The sequence below is a fragment of the Dermochelys coriacea genome, chromosome 12 (genome assembly GCF_009764565.3).
Source record: "Dermochelys coriacea isolate rDerCor1 chromosome 12, rDerCor1.pri.v4, whole genome shotgun sequence".
NCBI classification, from domain to species: domain Eukaryota; kingdom Metazoa; phylum Chordata; order Testudines; family Dermochelyidae; genus Dermochelys; species Dermochelys coriacea.
The window spans coordinates 26,294,063-26,312,217 of NC_050079.1; the positions used below are offsets into that span (position 1 = coordinate 26,294,063).

Here is an 18,155-nt window from a genome sequence, read left to right on the forward strand (position 1 = left end):
TCCTCAGTTTCTTTGAGATTGTGTGGCACAGTCTGTCACCATAGTCAGTGTAGTATGTCGATTGCAATGGATTTATTTACCTTCAGTCCATTACCTTCAGCCTGAGACAGTGTAGCAGAAGGCAACATATCAATCATGTAATAAGTGCCTTCCCATCTGAAATAATGCACTCAGCATTGTTTGTTCTTTTCAGTGCTGGCTTTTTAATATATTTGAAACAATCTGTAATGGATTATAGTTTGGAAACCTCAGATTGGTTATAGGAAAAATGTTTCTTGCCCAAATCTGTGGGGAAAACAGCTGTTGCCAGTAGATCCACAAGATGGCATGCTACACAAGCTCTTCAGTTGCATTTGTTACGGAGTTACTTTCACTGTTTACATAAGTGATAAACTAAGATGAAGGCATGTAAAAACAGTGGAAAATAGTAAGAGTCACTGTTTATCATAGTCTGTATTCAGAAGACTATACTTAGTTCTTTTTCTTTCTTTTAAGCTATTGATTTGCTTTTTTCATATTGGACCAAATGCTTGTGTCATAAGGACTGAAAATCTTGCCTACCGCTAAAAGGCTAAGTATAATGTGCAATGACTTTATTTCTTGACTTTGTAACATATTTTCTAAAGGCACCTATGGCTCTTGGCATTTCTGTTTTGGTAGTATTGGGGACCAGGTATATGCTTTGTGCCTCATTACAACAAACTGCAAAATTGGTTGCAAATTAAACAAACGAGTCAGAGTGTGTGAATGGATATTTACGTGTTTGGGAAATGATCTCATAGAATATGGAAAAGGATACATGAGGGACAAAAAGTGATTGGTCTTTTATAATTAATAGATGTGGTTTGACAGTTAATAGATGACATTATATGTAGTTTAGGACCTACTTTGGATCTCCTAAAATAGGGCATGGTGTAACCATAGGCAATCTTATTACTTAGTGCATGTGTGATTATGACTATGGAAATTTTTGTATCGACATAGCCAATGTAACTAGTCTTCAACTCTAAGATGCACCAAAATGTGTGTTTCTGGTTTCTTGTAGAATCATAGAATTGTAAGACTGGCCTTAAGAGGTCATTTAGTCCCTCCCCTCTCACTAAGGCAGGATTATAAAACACTTCAGAGGGGGATAAGCGTGAGGCATGAAACCAAAGTCCTGATGATTTTAAATCATCTGAGATGTGTAGTAGTTGCACTGAAATTGCTACCACAAAATAGCTTCTTCCCTACAAATATCAAGAAAATAAAGCTATTCATTGACCTGGCATAGTTCTATTACTCACCAAGTTTGCATGGCAATCGTATTTCTTATGCCAGGTCTTGACAAGATTTTCAGAGGCATCAGTGGGAGTTGGACACCTAACTGCCATCATTACCTTGAAAATCTTCCCCACATTAAATTGGTATTGCTACTGTTATGGTTCTGAGACATGGGGAATATTAATTTTATAGGCATTCTCTATTTACATGTGTGACACAGAGATCTCTTGGCAAAGAGTCCCCTGTTCTTAATAAACCGCTCTCACCTCAGACCTGACAAACTGCTTACACCGAACACATATTTTGCAAAGTATTTATCCAAAATGGATATCATGTGAGGTATATGCAGAAAGCTCATAACTTGTCAAGACTCAAAATCATTGCGAGATGTATGTACAGGTAATATTAAAAACCAATGTATTTATACTGAAAGTATACTTTGGGACCTGGAGTAGAAATGAAACACCAAGAGATGATGGCCTCAGGGATGGCCCATTCAAGCAAGAGGGAGGTGTCACTAATCCCTAATCAGATGGCAAGGTGATACAAATCTCAATTGACTAGCCTTGCTCCCTCCCAAAACTATTCATGGAAAACCATCAGCAGAACCATAGAATCATAGGACTGGAAGGGACCTTGAGAGGTCATCTAGTCCAGTCCCCTGCACTCATGGCAGGACTAAGTATTATCTAGACCAGGGACTATGGCCCAGGGGCCAGATCCAGCCCATCAAGTCTTTCAATCTGGCTTGAGGGATTGCCAATCCCATGGCACAGTCGGACTAAGGCAGGCTCACTGCCTGCCCTGGCCCCACACCGCTCCTGGAAGCTGCCGTCACCATGTCCCTGTATGTCTCCTGGGGGAGGGTAGGTAGAGTGCTCCGTGCGCTGCCCTTGCCTGTAGGCAGCACCTCCTGCAGCTCCCATTGGCCGGGAATGGGAAACTGCAGCCAATGGGAGCTTCAGGAGTGGTAACCTCTGGCGAGGGCAGAGCACAGCATTGCAGCCTGCCCCACCCCATCCCCAGGAGCCACTGCCGGACAGGGTGGCCACTTCCAGGAGTGGTGCGGGGCCTGGGCAGGCAGGGAGCCTGCCTTAGCCCTGCTGCATGCTGCTGCCACCCCAGAGCTGCTTGAGGTAAGCGGCGCTGGGCCGGAGCCCGAACCCCAAACCTCTCCTGCACCCCAACCCCCTGCCTTGAGCCCCCTGATGCACCACTCCTGCACTCCTGCCCTGAGCCCCCAACCACCTGCCCTGAGCCCCCTCCTGCACTCCTCCTGCACCCTAACTCTTGCCCTGAGCCCCTTCCCACACCCCACACTCCCTCCCACACCCCAACCCCCTGCTCCAGCCCTACAGTCATGGCCCTGCATACAATTTCCCCACCCAGATGTGGCCCTTGGGCCAAAGAGTTTGCCCACCCCGATCTAGACCATTCCTGACAGGTGTTTGTGTAACTGCTCTTAAAAATCTCCAATGATGGAGATTTCACAACCTCCCTAGGCAATCAAACAATCCAAACCTCTGAGGTGAAAAAGGAACTTTACACCAGACAGAGTTTCACCCTGGCTGTGTAGGGAAACAAAAGACTGTTTTCAAGAATCACAGAGTATAAAAAAGACACTCTCTGGATGCACTAAATGAGGAGAACCCCTGGTGGAGTTGGGTACTTTCATGAACATTTTGGATCCTGGTTATTGAGAAACCAGCCAGCTCTGCAATAGACTGAACTTGAGGGGTGGGAAATCTACTTTATTAGCTAGGAAAGGTAACTATTGACAAGTATAGGCTCAGGTTCACGGTCCATGATTTTATTTTGTACTGTAACCACTTGTTTCCACCATACTCTTGGTTCTAGTTAAATAAATAAACCTTTTTGTTTTATCATAAGTGCTGTGTGGGCAACAGGTGGTGGTTTAAGGAAGAACTAGTAAACTAGGATCCACTGCACCTTTGTGGTGAATTCTGCAAATAGCTAGTGTTGGGGCTAGATGTTACGGGAGAACAATTCAAAGGGACTCTGGGATTGGGTTGGAGCTGTTAACCTGCAAGATGAAGTTAGGACTGGCATAAGCACAGAGCAGAGTGCTTGAGTGACTGAAGGGCTGGTGGTGCCTGTGAGCTGCCACCCAGCTACCACAGGGAAGACTCCCTCTCACTGGAGGCAGGGGTAACAAGGAGACTCACAGGCTTGGGTAGCCTGAGGACTGTCACTTCACGATGGTGAGAATTTAGTGGCATGTGATATGTTAGCATGCATGTGACTGTCAGTGTGGAGAGAGACTGTTCTTGCATTGGTGAACCTTGTGTACTGGTGTGATATTGAAATATATTCTGTCTTTATTTCTGACTGGAACCTTGTTCTCTGTTTATTCCTTCCCAGGGAATAACTAAAGTACTTCTTAAAGACACATTCTACAAAGATATAACAATATCTTACGTTTATTAAGTAGCACCTTTTCATCCAGAAAGATCCTCAGTTACTTTATAGCTCACCGCACTCTGGAAATGCAGCCATTTCTAGTGGAGGGTGGTAGCTAACTCTGCATAGCATGCTGCACAACGATGCAGAGAAGATTTTTGTTTGTTTTTAATGCTTTTAAGACCAGTGGCTTGTTCATTCTCCTTGCCCTATCTTGTGTGGCATGTGAACTCATTTTTTGGTGCAGAGATGTGGAGCCAGAATTCTGACTTCTGTTCGGTAGATAAACAATAAGTGATGCACTAGATATCCTGAAAGAGAGAGTTATGAGGGTTGTTCTGTACTGATTAGCTCTGAGACTCATGACCTGAATGTTACACTGAGATGTATACATTATTATACTAGCTCGAGTGAAGTCCTTGCTGTGGAAGCTTTTAGCACAATTCTAGATCGTTTAATGGAGAGTTTGAGCTGTGTGGTGTTAGCAGTATGGCGACTTTCATTGGTTGCCCGAAGGTATAAAACAAATTGCTTTTCAATAATGGCAGTGTGGAGTACATGACTGGAAGTTGGCCCTTGTTCTTTATCTGCATTGATGAGTTATGCTGTAGTTTCAGTTAATGGGGGTCCTTTCAACATATGCATGAGAGTTAGTGAGATTAAAGAAAATCATTGAACTTTTGGAATTTGTAAAGCTCCAGCTTAAATGGTTACACTCCAGAGCATTTACTTAACTAATAGTCTTCATAAAGACGTATACCTCATTTTCCAAGTGGGAGCCAAAGGAACAATTTCTTCTGCTTTAGCTACTCCCTGGAGGATTCTCATATTCAGTTCAGACAGGCTTAAAGATTCTTATCCCTAGGCAAGTTATAAAGCAGCTGTCTTAAGTAAACCGACCAAGGGCCATAAAGGGAACCCAACAGTGGTTGCCAATGGTATGTCAATGGAATCTGTAATGAGCATCCAAAAAACTAGACCAACTGGAGTGACTTCTTCAGGTTCAGGCTGCTGGAATTTTATTGAGAGGTCCAGGTCCAAGCTATTCAACTAACCTTTTCAGCAAAGCAAAACTGGATAGCAAAGAGGGATCTTAGTTTAATATCAGTGCAAGGGGGTATTTATTTAAGGGGTTTGCTATCAATTACAAGAAAAGTGCACTTTTAAAAAAAAACTTTTTAAAAAAAAAAAAAAAAGGGGGGGGGGGGACGGGACGGACACCTTGAATCTTTTGAAATAAAGACCCAAGCTGCTCAGAGGTGGACAGGCATTCTGTATAAGAATAGAGGTCAGACTTTGCTTATAGAAAGAGGATATAGTACGAGTTCCTGACTGAAAGCCACGGAGCAAGTGGAGTTCCATATCTCTAATCTAATCTAAACATGCTTCCTTCCTTTTCTCATTGTTAGAGCAAGGGACTGGGAGCTAAAAAATTTTGAGTGCTGTTCCCAGGTGCCATTGACTCCATGTGTGGGCTTTCAAAGTCACTTTAACTCTTGGTGCTTCAGCTCTCCTGTCAGCAAAAAACTGAAGAATATTTACAGGAATTGTTGCAAGGCTCCCTTCATTTGCCATGAGAGTCCATGATGAAAGTTGCCACAGAAATGCAAATGATTCTATATTCTTATCATTATTACAACTCTGTATTTAGTATTGAAATGGAAGCATGTATTTGGTTTTTAGCAATTTTAGACATCTGCATTTGAATATGTATGATTTTTATGACTAAATCATAATTAAGTTAATTTTTCCATTTGAAATCAGATTAGTAGTTGGGTTAGGAAGTTACTTCCATTCCTATATAACCTTGGCAATGAGAACTTTTACTTTGGAAGAGTCATGTCCTCGTCAGCAAGATTTCAGTTGAGATAGAGGAACATCTGCTTTGATTCTTTCACATGACCTTTATTTTCCATAAGCCTGTTTCAGATGCTCATGCAAAGTATTCCCATTGATTTCAATGGCATATATTATAATATAATATAAATATATAAATATATTTTCAATATATTTAATTCTGGGTTTTGTTGTCTTTGTACTTCCATTTCTATCCAGCCTTGCCACTCCTCCTCTTCTCGTATGTCTTGGGGGGGAAAAGTGGCAGAATCAACTGTGGTTTGTTTGTTTTTCTGCTTGGCTTGTGCAGTTAAAATGTAACCTTTACAAAATCATTATGGATGGTAACACACAAACATTTGCTAGTTACGGGTATTTGAAAAACAACAGTTGTTTGTTTGTTCACAATGAATTGTTACCTTTCCCTTTTTGTCTTTCTCCAAATTGTGGAGGCAAGCTGTTAATTTGGATGGCAGACAAGGAATGGGGGTAGTATAATTTCTGCAAGCTTTTGCTTTTTTTTTCTTAACTCCAATGTAGATATTGCAAATATTTCTTTATATGCTGCCATCTCCACCTTGGTGACGATCCAAACGTTGCCAAAAGAATGGCAGAGAAGTCTGTCTCTTTTAAACTCATCTGAAAGCTGCAAATGGTCATAGGTCTACTAAGAGTTCTCCACATCAGTACTTTTTGTACTCATTTACGTGTTTAATATTTTACTGTTTGTTCTTATCAAGATGATCATTTTGGGATCATCATCACTCCCATAACCGCTTTGGTCTTTGGGGCACCATCACTGATGAGCAATCAGCCAGTTATCTCCATCCCTGACAATTCTGTGTCAGTGCTTGAGTCTCCAGGAAGTCCATTCCTGACCACTCTTTTATGTTGTCAGTCCATCTCTTCTTCTCTCTACCTTTTCTTCTTCTCTTCCCCGGTACTGTCCTTTGAAGGATGATCTTGGATAGGCCAGATGATCTTGTTACATGGCCATTCCGCTTCAGCTTGCACTTCTTCACGGTCATCAGGAGGTCTTCATATGACCGAGCGCATTGGGTGATGTTGCGGATCTCTTCATTAGTGACGTGGTTGAAGTAGGAGATGCCCAGGATTTTAGGGATGTATCTCATCTCTACTACCTGTATTTTCTGTTCAAGTTCTGCCGTAAGGGTCCATGACTTGCACAGATACAGAAAAATGGAGATGACCAATGCTTGCAGAAGTTTCAGTTTAGATTCCAGGAAGATGTTCTTATTCCTCCAGATTGGCTTTAGCTTTGCTGCTGCTTGCGCAGTTCTTGCCAGAATTTCTGCCTTTGATCCTTCATCAGTGATGATTGCCCCCCAAAACTGGAGCCGTTTCACTGTTTCCAGCCCTTGTCCACTGACAGTGATATGTGATCCTGTCATGTTGTCATTAGCTTGGTTTTCTCTGCACTGATTTCCATGCTGTATTTGGAGGTTTCATTCAGTCATTTCACAAGGTTGACAAGTTCATCTTTGCTGCCTGCCAGGCCATCAGTGTCATCAGTGAACTGAAAATTTGAGATTGTTCGCCCCCCCCAGTGCTGACTGTGCATATGTGATCTTCTAGGGTGTCAGTCATTATGCACTCCAAGTAGATGTTGAACAGTGTGAGCGAAAGAAGGCAGCCTTACCGGACTCCAAAAGTGGTGCAAAACCACTCTTCTGTTGTGCCATTGATGAGAACTGCACTGCTGGCCTTGGCATACAATTGTTTAATGCTAAGAATAAGCTTACGACAACATTTTACTACTTCATGGTTGCGCAGAGAGCTTCGTGCCATACTCTGTCAAACGCCTTCTTGAAGTCAACAAAGACATGGTAGATGTCCTGCTGGTTTGTAAGTACTTCTCAATTAGAACACAAAGGTTGAAAATCTGTTCTGTGGTATTTCTTCCAGCACAAAAGCCAGCCTGTTCTTCAGCGATGATATTCTCTGGCTTCAGTGTGTTCAATATGACTTTCAACATCACTTTGCTGGGATGGCTAATTTAAGCTCATGGTCAGGTAATTTTGATACAATTGCAGGTTGCCTTTCTTTGGCAGAGTGATGTTTAGTGACTGTGTCCACGTGGAGGGCCACTCACCGGTCTGCCAGATCTTGGTGAGTGCATCTATTACTATTTCTCCTCCAAATTTCATCAGTTCGGCTGGGATGTTATGAATACCTGTAGACTTTCCGTTCTTGAGTGATTTCACAGCTGTCTCCACTTCTTCATGTAGTATTGGAAATTCATCCTCCTGTGTTGAATCTGGGCTGTCTAGGACACTAGGATCTCCATTTGTCTGGTGGTTGTATAGAGCAAAGCAGTAGTTTGTCCACCTGTTGATGATGTCACTTTCTTCTGTAAGATTGTTCCCTTCTTTGTCTTGAATTGCATTAGCTTTGGTCCATCTTTCCTTCGTCAGATCTTTTATAACCTGGAAGGCTCGTTTGCAATTTTTATTATTGATACACTCTTCAATTTTAGAGCATTGTTTTTCAATCCATATCTGCTTGGCCACCTTCATTCCTTTCTTGATCTTTCTGCCAATCGCTCTGTATTTATCTGCTCCCTCAGTGCTGTTCTTGTCTCTCTTGAGTTCTCTTCTGATTTCACATATTTGTAGTATTTAATTTGTGACCCAGAGTTTTGTCTTCTTACGGTGTTTCCCAAGGATGTCCATTGCTGCCTCATTCATTACAGTGTTGAAATTGTTAGTCATTGTTTCTACGTCTTCCTCTAGAGTAAGCAGTGGGGCAAATTTTCTGCTGATCCTTGCTTGGAATGACTGCAATGTTTCGGTTTCTGAGTCTTTCTAAGTCAAACTTGGTTCTGGTGAACTTTGGCCTAATAATTTTGCCATAGCCGTAGCCAAATGTTTAGCATTACAGGGTCATGATCACTTTCAGTATCAGTACTGGGGAAGCTCCATATTTTAGCTCTGTTAATTCCAGAACAAAATCGTTTTTTCACCATGATGTAGTCAATTTGGCTGTGATGTAGACCATCAGGTGCATGCCACATTAATTATCTGGATGCTTTATGTGCTCCTAATCTGTTTGCAAGAATCAGATTGTTATAGCTGGCAAACTCCAAAAGTCTCAATCCTCTCTCATTGGTTACCGCATTACAGAAAGGGTCACAATAAACTCGCCAATCTGCCTATGCGTCAGTACTCACTTTAGCATTCCAATCTCCCTGTACAATCAGGATATCTTTCTTGTGTACTTTATTGATAATGTCTTGGAGCTGATTGTAAAAATCTTAAATTTGCTCATCATCATAGTCTGTTGTAGGAGCGTAGACTTCTACCAGTGTGATATTAAACGGTACTGCCTTTAAATGGATGGAAATAAGCCTGCTGGATATTGGGCGGCATCCTAATACTGCATTCTTGATATCTTTATGCACAAGAAATCCTATGTTGTTGACATGTTTGTCCTCTCCACTGTAATAGAGTACATGGCCTTCTGTTAGTGCCTCTTCAAAGTTCTTCCATCTGACCTCAGAGATTTCTAGGAGGTGCCAGGTGTATTGTTCCATTTTGTACGTGAGTTCTTTCAACCTCCCTGTTTGTCCATGTGGTTATGGTAATATTATCTCTTCCATGGATCCTCTTTGTTGGGGTTACACCAGTAGTATACTTGTCGCGTCTGCCCTGGTGGGAGACGGATGGCGCGGTCATTATTAACCCAGGTTGCGACCAATGCGGTATGGACATGGTTGAATTGCTCATCATATGGTGTGCCTTGGGCAAATTTCTAACCTGGCGGAGCCCATCCCTCCAGGCAACCCCCCTTTTAGTTGCCTTTTATGACATGCAGGAGGAGCAGTGGGCCTATTCTGTCCCCAGACCCACAGGAGATCATTTTGGGATAGTTGTCTATAATATTGCTTATTCTGTATAATGAATGCAGAGCTCAACTTAACCTTCCTGAATATTTCAACAATCCTCTATCCTAATAAATACTTCTCACATGAAAAGTAAAGTCTAATTTACATTATGCCATTATTATTCTTGCTCTTCCTTTTGGCAACTGTAACAAATTGTTGATGTTGCTTAGTCAATCAAACATGCATGGCATGCAACAGTTTAAATACATTCATAACAGTCCCACTGTGAAAAATTTTGAAATATAATTGATGCTAATTTACTGTATTTACAGTATAGATATTGACATTGTAACATTTTCCTACTTAGTTCACCAAGTAACTGTGTTTTTGTGAAATAGTATAAAATTTTTGTTACAAAAACTGTTAAAACTGAGGGTTATATTTGGCAGCATTTCATTTTTAAACATGTTTTTCTTATGTCTGACCCTTGAACGATATTTCTATGTGACTAGAGGCACTATGGGCATTACACTTATACTGGTGTAAATCAGGAGTAATTCTAGTGAGTTCAAAGGTATACTGGTGCGAATCATTTGTGAGATCAGAATCGGACCCTCTGTTGTACACTGTATGATTTTGTAGCAAAAGAGGTAATAAAAAATCATTTTCTTATTGATTGTTGCAGTGGGAGAATGCCAGAAGTGGATTATGTAGTGCTAACAGAATGGTTTGAATGGATCATGAAGAATGCTGATGTTTCGGTTGATTTGATAGGTAAAACATGTTCTTCTCTGACACTGGTCCCATTTTAAAGTGAGTATTTTATAATGCATTATGAAAAAGGAGAGAAAATAATGTTTTTCTATTTCCTGTGTCCTAAATTTCTGTAACATAAGAAATACCTTCTAGTGTACATGTTAAACAGCAGTCATGCCTTTGGAACATTTGGTGCTGCTGTTTCATAGCCATACTTCATCTCTATATATCCACGACATTTGGAGGTGGCTACCTTCCTCCGAGAGCAAATCCACTGGTGTCTGACAGACTGGCCAGCAGTGGAGCCACTGGACGTTTGTGGCTGATATCCATGTCAGAAATGCCTACCATAGATTATTTTTCTGTTGGTTGTGGAGGAGATTTCTGCTCTATGTTGCTTTCAAATCTGACCCTTTAAAATAACCATTTCAATGTTTTGTTAATGGCAGTTTATCTACAGACTTCTCCTGAAACTTGTTATGAGAGGTTAAAGAATAGATGCAGAGAAGAGGAAAAGGTCATTGCTATGGTAAGGAAATCTTCCATCATAGTAGAGCAGAGGCTCAAGATGCCTGTCAGGACATCATGTGTGTGTATCTTCATAGCTTTTAATCTGTAGCTCCTCTACCTCTAAATATAAAATCTTATCCTGTAGTCTATTAATAAAAGTCAGGGCCTTGCCACAATGTAATCCACCTGTTTCCACTGATGGGTGAAATTTATTATTAGGAAGAGTGAGTAGGATTCATTGTAGCTTTATAGTCTAGTAGAGACAAGTTAATCCTTATTTATTTAAAAATCAAAATAATTTTGGACAGTGACTACCCCAAGTTCTACATGTTTGTAGGTCTGGTAGGTGAGTACAATACAATTCAGTGAACATGGGAAAGAAAAAGAAATCCACCACCAAAATTTTCAAAGGATGCTCACCTGCTCTCCTTTTCCACATGCACTTCTTGAGTATGAGCTCCTGTGCATGCCGGCGATAGAATTTACATGTGCAAACTTCATCAGCTGTCTGCAGAGGTGTTTTGGGCTTGAAAAATGCCCTTGCAGGTGTTTGCCTGTGCCCCAAAAGAAGGCACTGTTTGAAAAATCAAGCACGCAGTGATACAGGAACTTAATAAAAATAAGTTGTACAATTAGATTACTGCATATCCTAAACAATGGTTTATGTGAAGGCTCTGCCTCAAACAGATCTTTCTTAATGAATCCCTAAGACAGGAATAAATGGGGTAATAGAAGGAATGTGCTGCCTGTTATTAAAGTGCCTCTATTGTAAGGTGATTTAGTAAGAGCAGTTGGGCAGGTTGAACATGTATGGTGAGATAAAAGCCAAGAGCTAAATCCTGAGCTATATGAAATGTCCCCTAGGTGAATAAGTCCTAGGTGTTGTTTTACTACAGTGGCTTTGAAGAGACATCATGTGTTGCACTTGGCAGTGCCTTTCTCTGTTACTGAGGAAAAAACCGATAGTGAATGAAAAAGGTTAAGTCCTCTCCATGAAAATCTAATAGCTGCTGACAAGCAAAAATAGAAGAAAATCAACTGGGAATGTAGAAAAAAGTATCCACATAAAAAGCAGCTCTGAAGTCCATGTTCATTTCAGTTTTCCCTTTTGTCCTTTCCTCTTCTGTCTGTGGTATTCATCTCTGTGCAAGGTTTAAGTCAGACTCCTCCCATGGGAATTAAAACAAAGGTCTTGATCTTGCCAGGTACTGAGAGCTCTCCACTCCCATTGACTCAATGGGTTAAATCCAGTGTAGGCTAAATCCTAACACCAGGGATAAATTGTAGCCATTGTCAGTAAGAAGAAATTAAAAGATTCCACTTGCCCCGTCTGCGTGGGTTCACCATGAAGCAGCAATGGTATCCCATGGGAATGATGGTGCTAGTGGAACTCGGATGGTGAACTGGAGCTAGGGGAATAAAAGAAATGCTTCATAGGAATTATTTTATGGAAGCTCTTGCCTGTGCTATATAGGATGTCAGACTAGATGATCACAATGGTCCCTTTTGGCCTTAAAGTCTCGGACTTTAGTCAAATGAAATGTTGGGTGAAAGTTTCTGATGCACTGCATTCTGTAGTCACAATGTAATGCATAATAAGAACTTGCCTTATTTGTCAAACCATGTCTGAAACCTGGATGTTAGTATCAAGTGTTTGATGGTAGCTTTCTTATTTATACACAGTTGGTTGAAGCCATTGACCTCTTAGCTGATTTGGTTTACTTTTAAAAAATATAAGTACAGAAACTGCGGTACATCTTTCACCTCTGTAAACCTTTGTTTTGAATGGCTTTTTATAGGAATATTTAGAAGCTATCCATCAGCTCTACGAGGAGTGGCTTATAAAACAAACACTGTTTAAAGTTCCTTCTCCAGTGCTCGTAAGTATATATTTATCAGTTGTAACCAGGTAAGCACGCGGGCACACAGAGAAAATTTCAATTCTCAAATATCACTTTAGTTGTAAAGGCAAAATCTATTTTTCTAATATGATTTGGAGAAGAAAATTTTCAAGAAGTGTTCATGACTCTCAATAGGATATAGCATTAGAGTTTGATCTTGTAAATGACTCTTACTTCATCACCCAAGGGGCTATTTACAGGAGTAAGCATTATGCTTGTCTGTAAGTGTTTGCAGAATCTGACCCATTGCTTGTAAAAACCCATTCCAAACCCTGCACTGAAAACAAATTGACCGAGTGCATTTTGGGACTTAGTGGTAGTATTTCTTGCTTTTCAAATGCTAGCAAAATGAATGATTTTGGGAAAGAATATACAGATTTTTATAGGGCCTCTTGTTCTAATTTTCATTTTCTTGTTTTCTAGGTGATTCAGGCTGACAATGACATGCAGAAAATGATAGAAAAGTATGAAGAAAATCGGGACCGAATATTAACCCCATTAAATATGCAACACTGTCTGTAGAAATCCAGTTTTATGGTCATGCTTTAAAAAACATGTCCATCAGGGGAATTCTGATAGACATTCCCAAAAATTTTTAGGATGTGGTCTTTTGGTTGAGATTTTGTCTTGTAAAGTGTCAATGACTTTAACTAGGAAAAGGCCACAAACAGGCCATATCCTGTTTACCTTCAGTTTCTTGCACTTTTAAGTTCCAGTGCAGCTTTACTGATCTCAGACTACCTCTGACAGGAAGCTGCTGTATCTCACTTCCCTACTTCACTTCTGCATTGTATAAATACCTTTCTGATATTGCATTTTCTCATGATAATGTACTTTCATTCACTCCAAATAGTCCCATATATGGCCTCTCATGTAATTAGAAGGCGGTGGATAAGTCAAGCTTATGTAGTCAGTAAGTGAGCAAATTCAATCCAGTTTTGTAACAATTTTAAATGGAAAAGCAATGAAATAACTAATTATGCTACTGTTCTCAACCACCATTTTCACAAAATATCATTAATTGCACTTAAAATAGGAAAACTAAACAGTTCATTTCTTAATTATGGACCTGATTCTAATCTCACTTGCACCAATATAACTTCATTGGCTTTACTGGAGTCATTTCTGATTTAAATGAGATCAAAATCAAGTCCCAATCCTGCAAATACTTATGCATCTGAATAGTCCCATTGAATTAAATGGAACAGCTCAGGTATATAAAGTTACCCAGGCTTTATAAGAATTTGGGGTCTAAGGCTCTCTGGCCCAGATTTTCAGAAGAGTTCAGCATCTAGCTGCTCTCAGTAAAATTCTGACTCCAAATGAAAATCTCTTTTGAAAATCTGTCCCTAAAACTTTTTCTATCATGTGACAGAATTTTTCTCATTATGCATTGACATTGGGTAGTAATTCTGACACTGATTATTTGATATCTTAAACTTTTTATTATGTTCTAGTAGATGTTTGCATCATGTGTAAGTTTAAGAACATGTGAGAGGGCACTACATAGGGTCATCCATTAATCACAGCTTCTCCTGGCTGCAGACATCAAGAAGAGAGCAGAGAACATCTAGTGAAAGTTAAATTCTCACTTTATTTCTTAAACTGCTCTGTGATGTTTTTATAGATCACTTATAATTTACCCTCTCGAGTGCTGTCCTCAAGTTGGCACTTTTAACCGAGCGGTCTTAAGACTAATTTCCTTTATTTTCTCTTTAAATTGGAAGGGATGATTCTTTGTTCATTCTATAAAAGTTTGGGTTGTTTGAACTAGTGCCAGCAACATTAAAAAACACCTCTGCTTAAATCAACATAGCAAAAAAAGCATTTACTTCACTGGGCATGTGTCATAACTGTATAGTCTTAAAACTAGCTCCATGTTTAGCTCAGCTAAGATGTTTTCGTAAATTTAAATATGCAGTGATCAATGTCTATAATGTGTTAGAAACACAGAGGGTAGTAACTTTCAAATACAGAATTCTGTTATGTGTACTTCATTTGGTTAAGAATAATAATCAGATACTATACAAAGGTGTATCTTTAGTTTTCATTGTAGTCATGCATAGTTAATTTATAGTTTCATTGTAGTCCTTTATTTATTCAGTTTCCACTTGAATTGGACTGCTGCTAAGAGAGGAGGCCCTGTGTCATGGGGTCCACTCATTACTAGGGCACCTCCTCCTGGCTACTCTGGGGATTAGCTCTTTCCAGGACTGACTCATGCTTATTTGCACGCCCTGCTGTCTCTCTCTCTTACTCCAGCTGCACTCCCTTTGTGGGAGGTCACTATGTGTTTTCCCACTCCTGGGGTATCAAAGTCATTCCATAGAAAACTGTCTCCAGCAATTTTCTCCATCACTACCCAGATAGTGCCATTTCCCCAGTGGTTGGTAGAGGAACCCGGGCCCACCCTTTACTCCAGATTCTTACTCAGAGAGTCTCTACTCAGATGCTAAGGTCTGTACCATTTTAAATCTTGCTGCTGTTTCCCTGAGCCTTTTCGAACATTATTTCTCTCAGGCTTTCACTCCACCACCCTTTTGGATAAACCCTTCCTTCCGGGCATGGATCCCCTGGGGTTTCTGCTTTCTCCCTGCATTTCCTTCCTTCCCTCTCTACCATCCAGAAAATGACTAGAGGCATTAGGGTTTGCCTCTCCAGCCTAATTCTCCCCCAGGTGTAGCTGTGAGGTTAATTAACTCCTTCCCAACTATCTTAACTCTGTCAGGTGAGGGTGAGGAGAACACTCCATCACCTGGTAATTTCTTTTTTTACATCAAACAAGATTTTTGTTCTCTGTTTATACAGTCTAATGCTGGTAGTTGTGCAGCAATTGTTTCTGAGTGCAACACTAAATTAATTTTCTAAAGCATGTGAATGCAGTGCCTAGGTTCAGTGGTTCTGTTCTAAAGCTTTAATACTCTAACTGAACAATAAGATCCAACATTTCTAACTGCTTAAGTATATTAATCAAAGTATTTAAATGTAGAGGGGAAAAAATAATCCTGTTTCAATGCTCACTGAAAACACACAAGCTGGGCATACCCTAAGAGAGACCAAAAACTGCCAACTCCTTGGAGATTGTCCTGTATATTTGAAATGTTCAATTAATTATATATATATATTTCCTTAACAGAAGTCCTTTAGTGAGCAGGCAAGTTTTTACTCCTTTCAGTCTTGATTCCAAATTCACTGTGTAAATTAAAATATTTCAGCAGAATGGCATTGTTTCGGTTATTTGCTCAAATTGGTGGTGGTTACTCTGCCCAATGTTCAGAGAAAAAAAATGTGACAATCAGAGTAGTGTGTTTTAAGAACTACTTTTTTTGTGTTTATAAAAACTGACTCAATTGAGCACCAGAAACCTAAATATCTCTATCAGACAGTATCCCAAGCTCTCTTAAATCCCTGTCAATTGTTTTTTGTTTCTTCCTCAAACAATTTGTTTCATAATCTCCTACTTTCTAAACCTGTGCTTACTATCCCTAAACAAATGATAATTTAGTGTTCACCTATTGTCTTTGCTTAATGTATTTTAATCTTTTCTACACTGAAATTGAATTTTCTTGGTTCTTAGCTTTAGAACAAATGTTCTTGAAAAGGTAACTTATGCTTCTTCAGCACCCTTAATTCTAAACAGTGCAGGGTCGTGGGTGTGATATGAATGTTAAGTGGGGGAAAAAAAAAAAACTAGCTCAAGACACTCAGAGGGAGAGCTTGTGTGAGTGAGTGAGTAAGTAATCGCCAACTACCAGATTCTACAGCCTGCTTGTGTAGTGATCAAAAGAGAATGTTTGTAATCCAGGGCATGGAAGTAGAGCCATTCAAAGGGGCTAGCTCTGTATAACATGTGGCTTTGGGAATAGGCTGGAACTCAAATTTGTGACAGAAAGAAATCCAATCAGCAAGTAAATCCCCATTTAATCTATAGACAGTCAGTGCCAGCTGTAGCACAATTAGTCAGCCGCTCACAAAAAGGTACATACGCACATATTTTACTAAAACAAATAGACTCCCTTTAGCAAGAGATATATGCAGCCTTTGTATTGCCATCAGCTAAGTTCAGTTGCTGACTGTGATGTAATTTAACTAAGCAAAGAGAGGTGCAGCATTCATTAGAACTTGTATGCAGGAGCACACTAGCCGATGGGATCATAAATTGCTTGGCCCTTTAGAAACCATCCTTGCTGTCTGTCCCCAGTTTCTGTCCAGAAATGATGCATAACTGTTGATAGTAGGGGGCACAATTTAAAGCAGAGGTTTTCAAATCTTTTAAGCTGAGGTCCCCTGCCCCCCCGGCCCCACTCCGAGTTACAATTTTTGGTTGGGCCCCCCCACCACCCACCCAGACAAAAATAGGTGAGTGGGGGGGGGGGTGGAGGTGGCGCTCCCTCCCTGAGCCCTGCCATGTGGGGCTGAAGCCTGAGCTGCTGCTTCCCTCTGAATGGTCGTCTGTGCCCCCATAGGGGGCATGCCACACAGTTTGAAAACCTCTGATGTAAAGGTTCTGGTGGGGGTTCAGGGCAGGGCATATAAACCCTGGTAGAAATTGTGGGGGGTGGACATGACCCCACACTCCCCTGCCCCAGGCATTCGCTCTCTTTCTGTCCATTTATAAAATAGAATTACAGACTGCCTCTGTCCGGTCTGTGCTGTCTGTGTAGCTGCTACTTGACCATCTCAGAGTTTCCACAGGTGCAGTGAGAATACACATGAAGTTGAATGCACACAAATGGCACACAGTTCAAGGCCCATATAAAAATGTGGCTTATTTGGTTTAAAGCTGTCCCCCAAATTGTACAAATGTCATTAAATATTCAAATCTCAAAATATGGCCACTTTAGATCTGCTGGATTATGTGCAGGGAGGATTTAATATAAATCAAATTGATTTAAATGATGATTTAAATCACTAATCAGGAAGACTCGATTTAATCATGGATTACTACATAAAAGTGCATTCTTGTTGGTTGTTATAACCTTAATACATATTCTTCACAACTCAGAGATAGATATAGATTTCATTTTTAGAAGGTACACACTATACATTTTTAAACTGATTTATTTTGAAAACTTTTCAGATTAGTTTTACAGCTATATCAGAAAACGAATGATTGTTTGGTTATTTCATTTACCAAAGGTAATTGAAACAACTATTTTTGAAGTCATTGGGAGGTGAACAATCTCTAATTCAACAGGTTAATCGTTAATATTTGGAGGATTTTCTTTCCATGCTGTATCAGGAGGAGAACATCACCAGACAGACATTTAACTTGTTTTTATTTAACTAAAACAACAACATTAAGTATTTTGGATTTTTTTTCTTCAACAGCAAACATATAATATTTTAACAAAACAAGCATATGTCCCTCGCGTCTCACGTTTATCTCCAGACTTCTTCTCCTTCACCAGATCTATTCTGCCCCCAACAATCTTCTATTCATTGAACTTTTTGAAACTGCACTTTTAGAGAGAGGTAAGGGATTGACTGTGTACACAAATTTGCAGAGGGACAATAGGATTGAGGTCTATTATTTCTCATCTCTATTTATTTATTTATTTATTTATTTTATTTATTTAAATAATTTAACAAGCATGTTACCTCTGGAGACACAAATCCAAAGT

General features: G+C 40.0%; 1 protein-coding gene across 9 annotated transcripts in view; it reads left to right on the top strand.

Annotated features, from left to right (window-relative positions):
* Positions 1-15,751, top strand: part of TK2 (thymidine kinase 2) — a 30,162-nt gene extending 14,411 nt beyond the window's left edge. For 6 of the 9 annotated variants that reach the window (XM_043495317.1, XM_043495318.1, XM_038368379.2 and 3 more), the window contains 4 exons: positions 10,050-10,138; positions 10,570-10,649; positions 12,430-12,510; positions 12,955-15,751. In XM_043495317.1, the coding sequence (XP_043351252.1) occupies positions 10,050-10,138; positions 10,570-10,649; positions 12,430-12,510; positions 12,955-13,053 (349 nt within the window). In that variant the 3' untranslated portion in view covers positions 13,054-15,751. The remainder of the gene's footprint in view (positions 1-10,049; positions 10,139-10,569; positions 10,650-12,429; positions 12,511-12,954) is intronic. The other 3 variants (XM_043495316.1, XM_043495320.1, XM_043495319.1) reach the window with 1 other exon arrangement.
* The last annotated feature ends 2,404 nt before the right edge of the window (positions 15,752-18,155 follow it).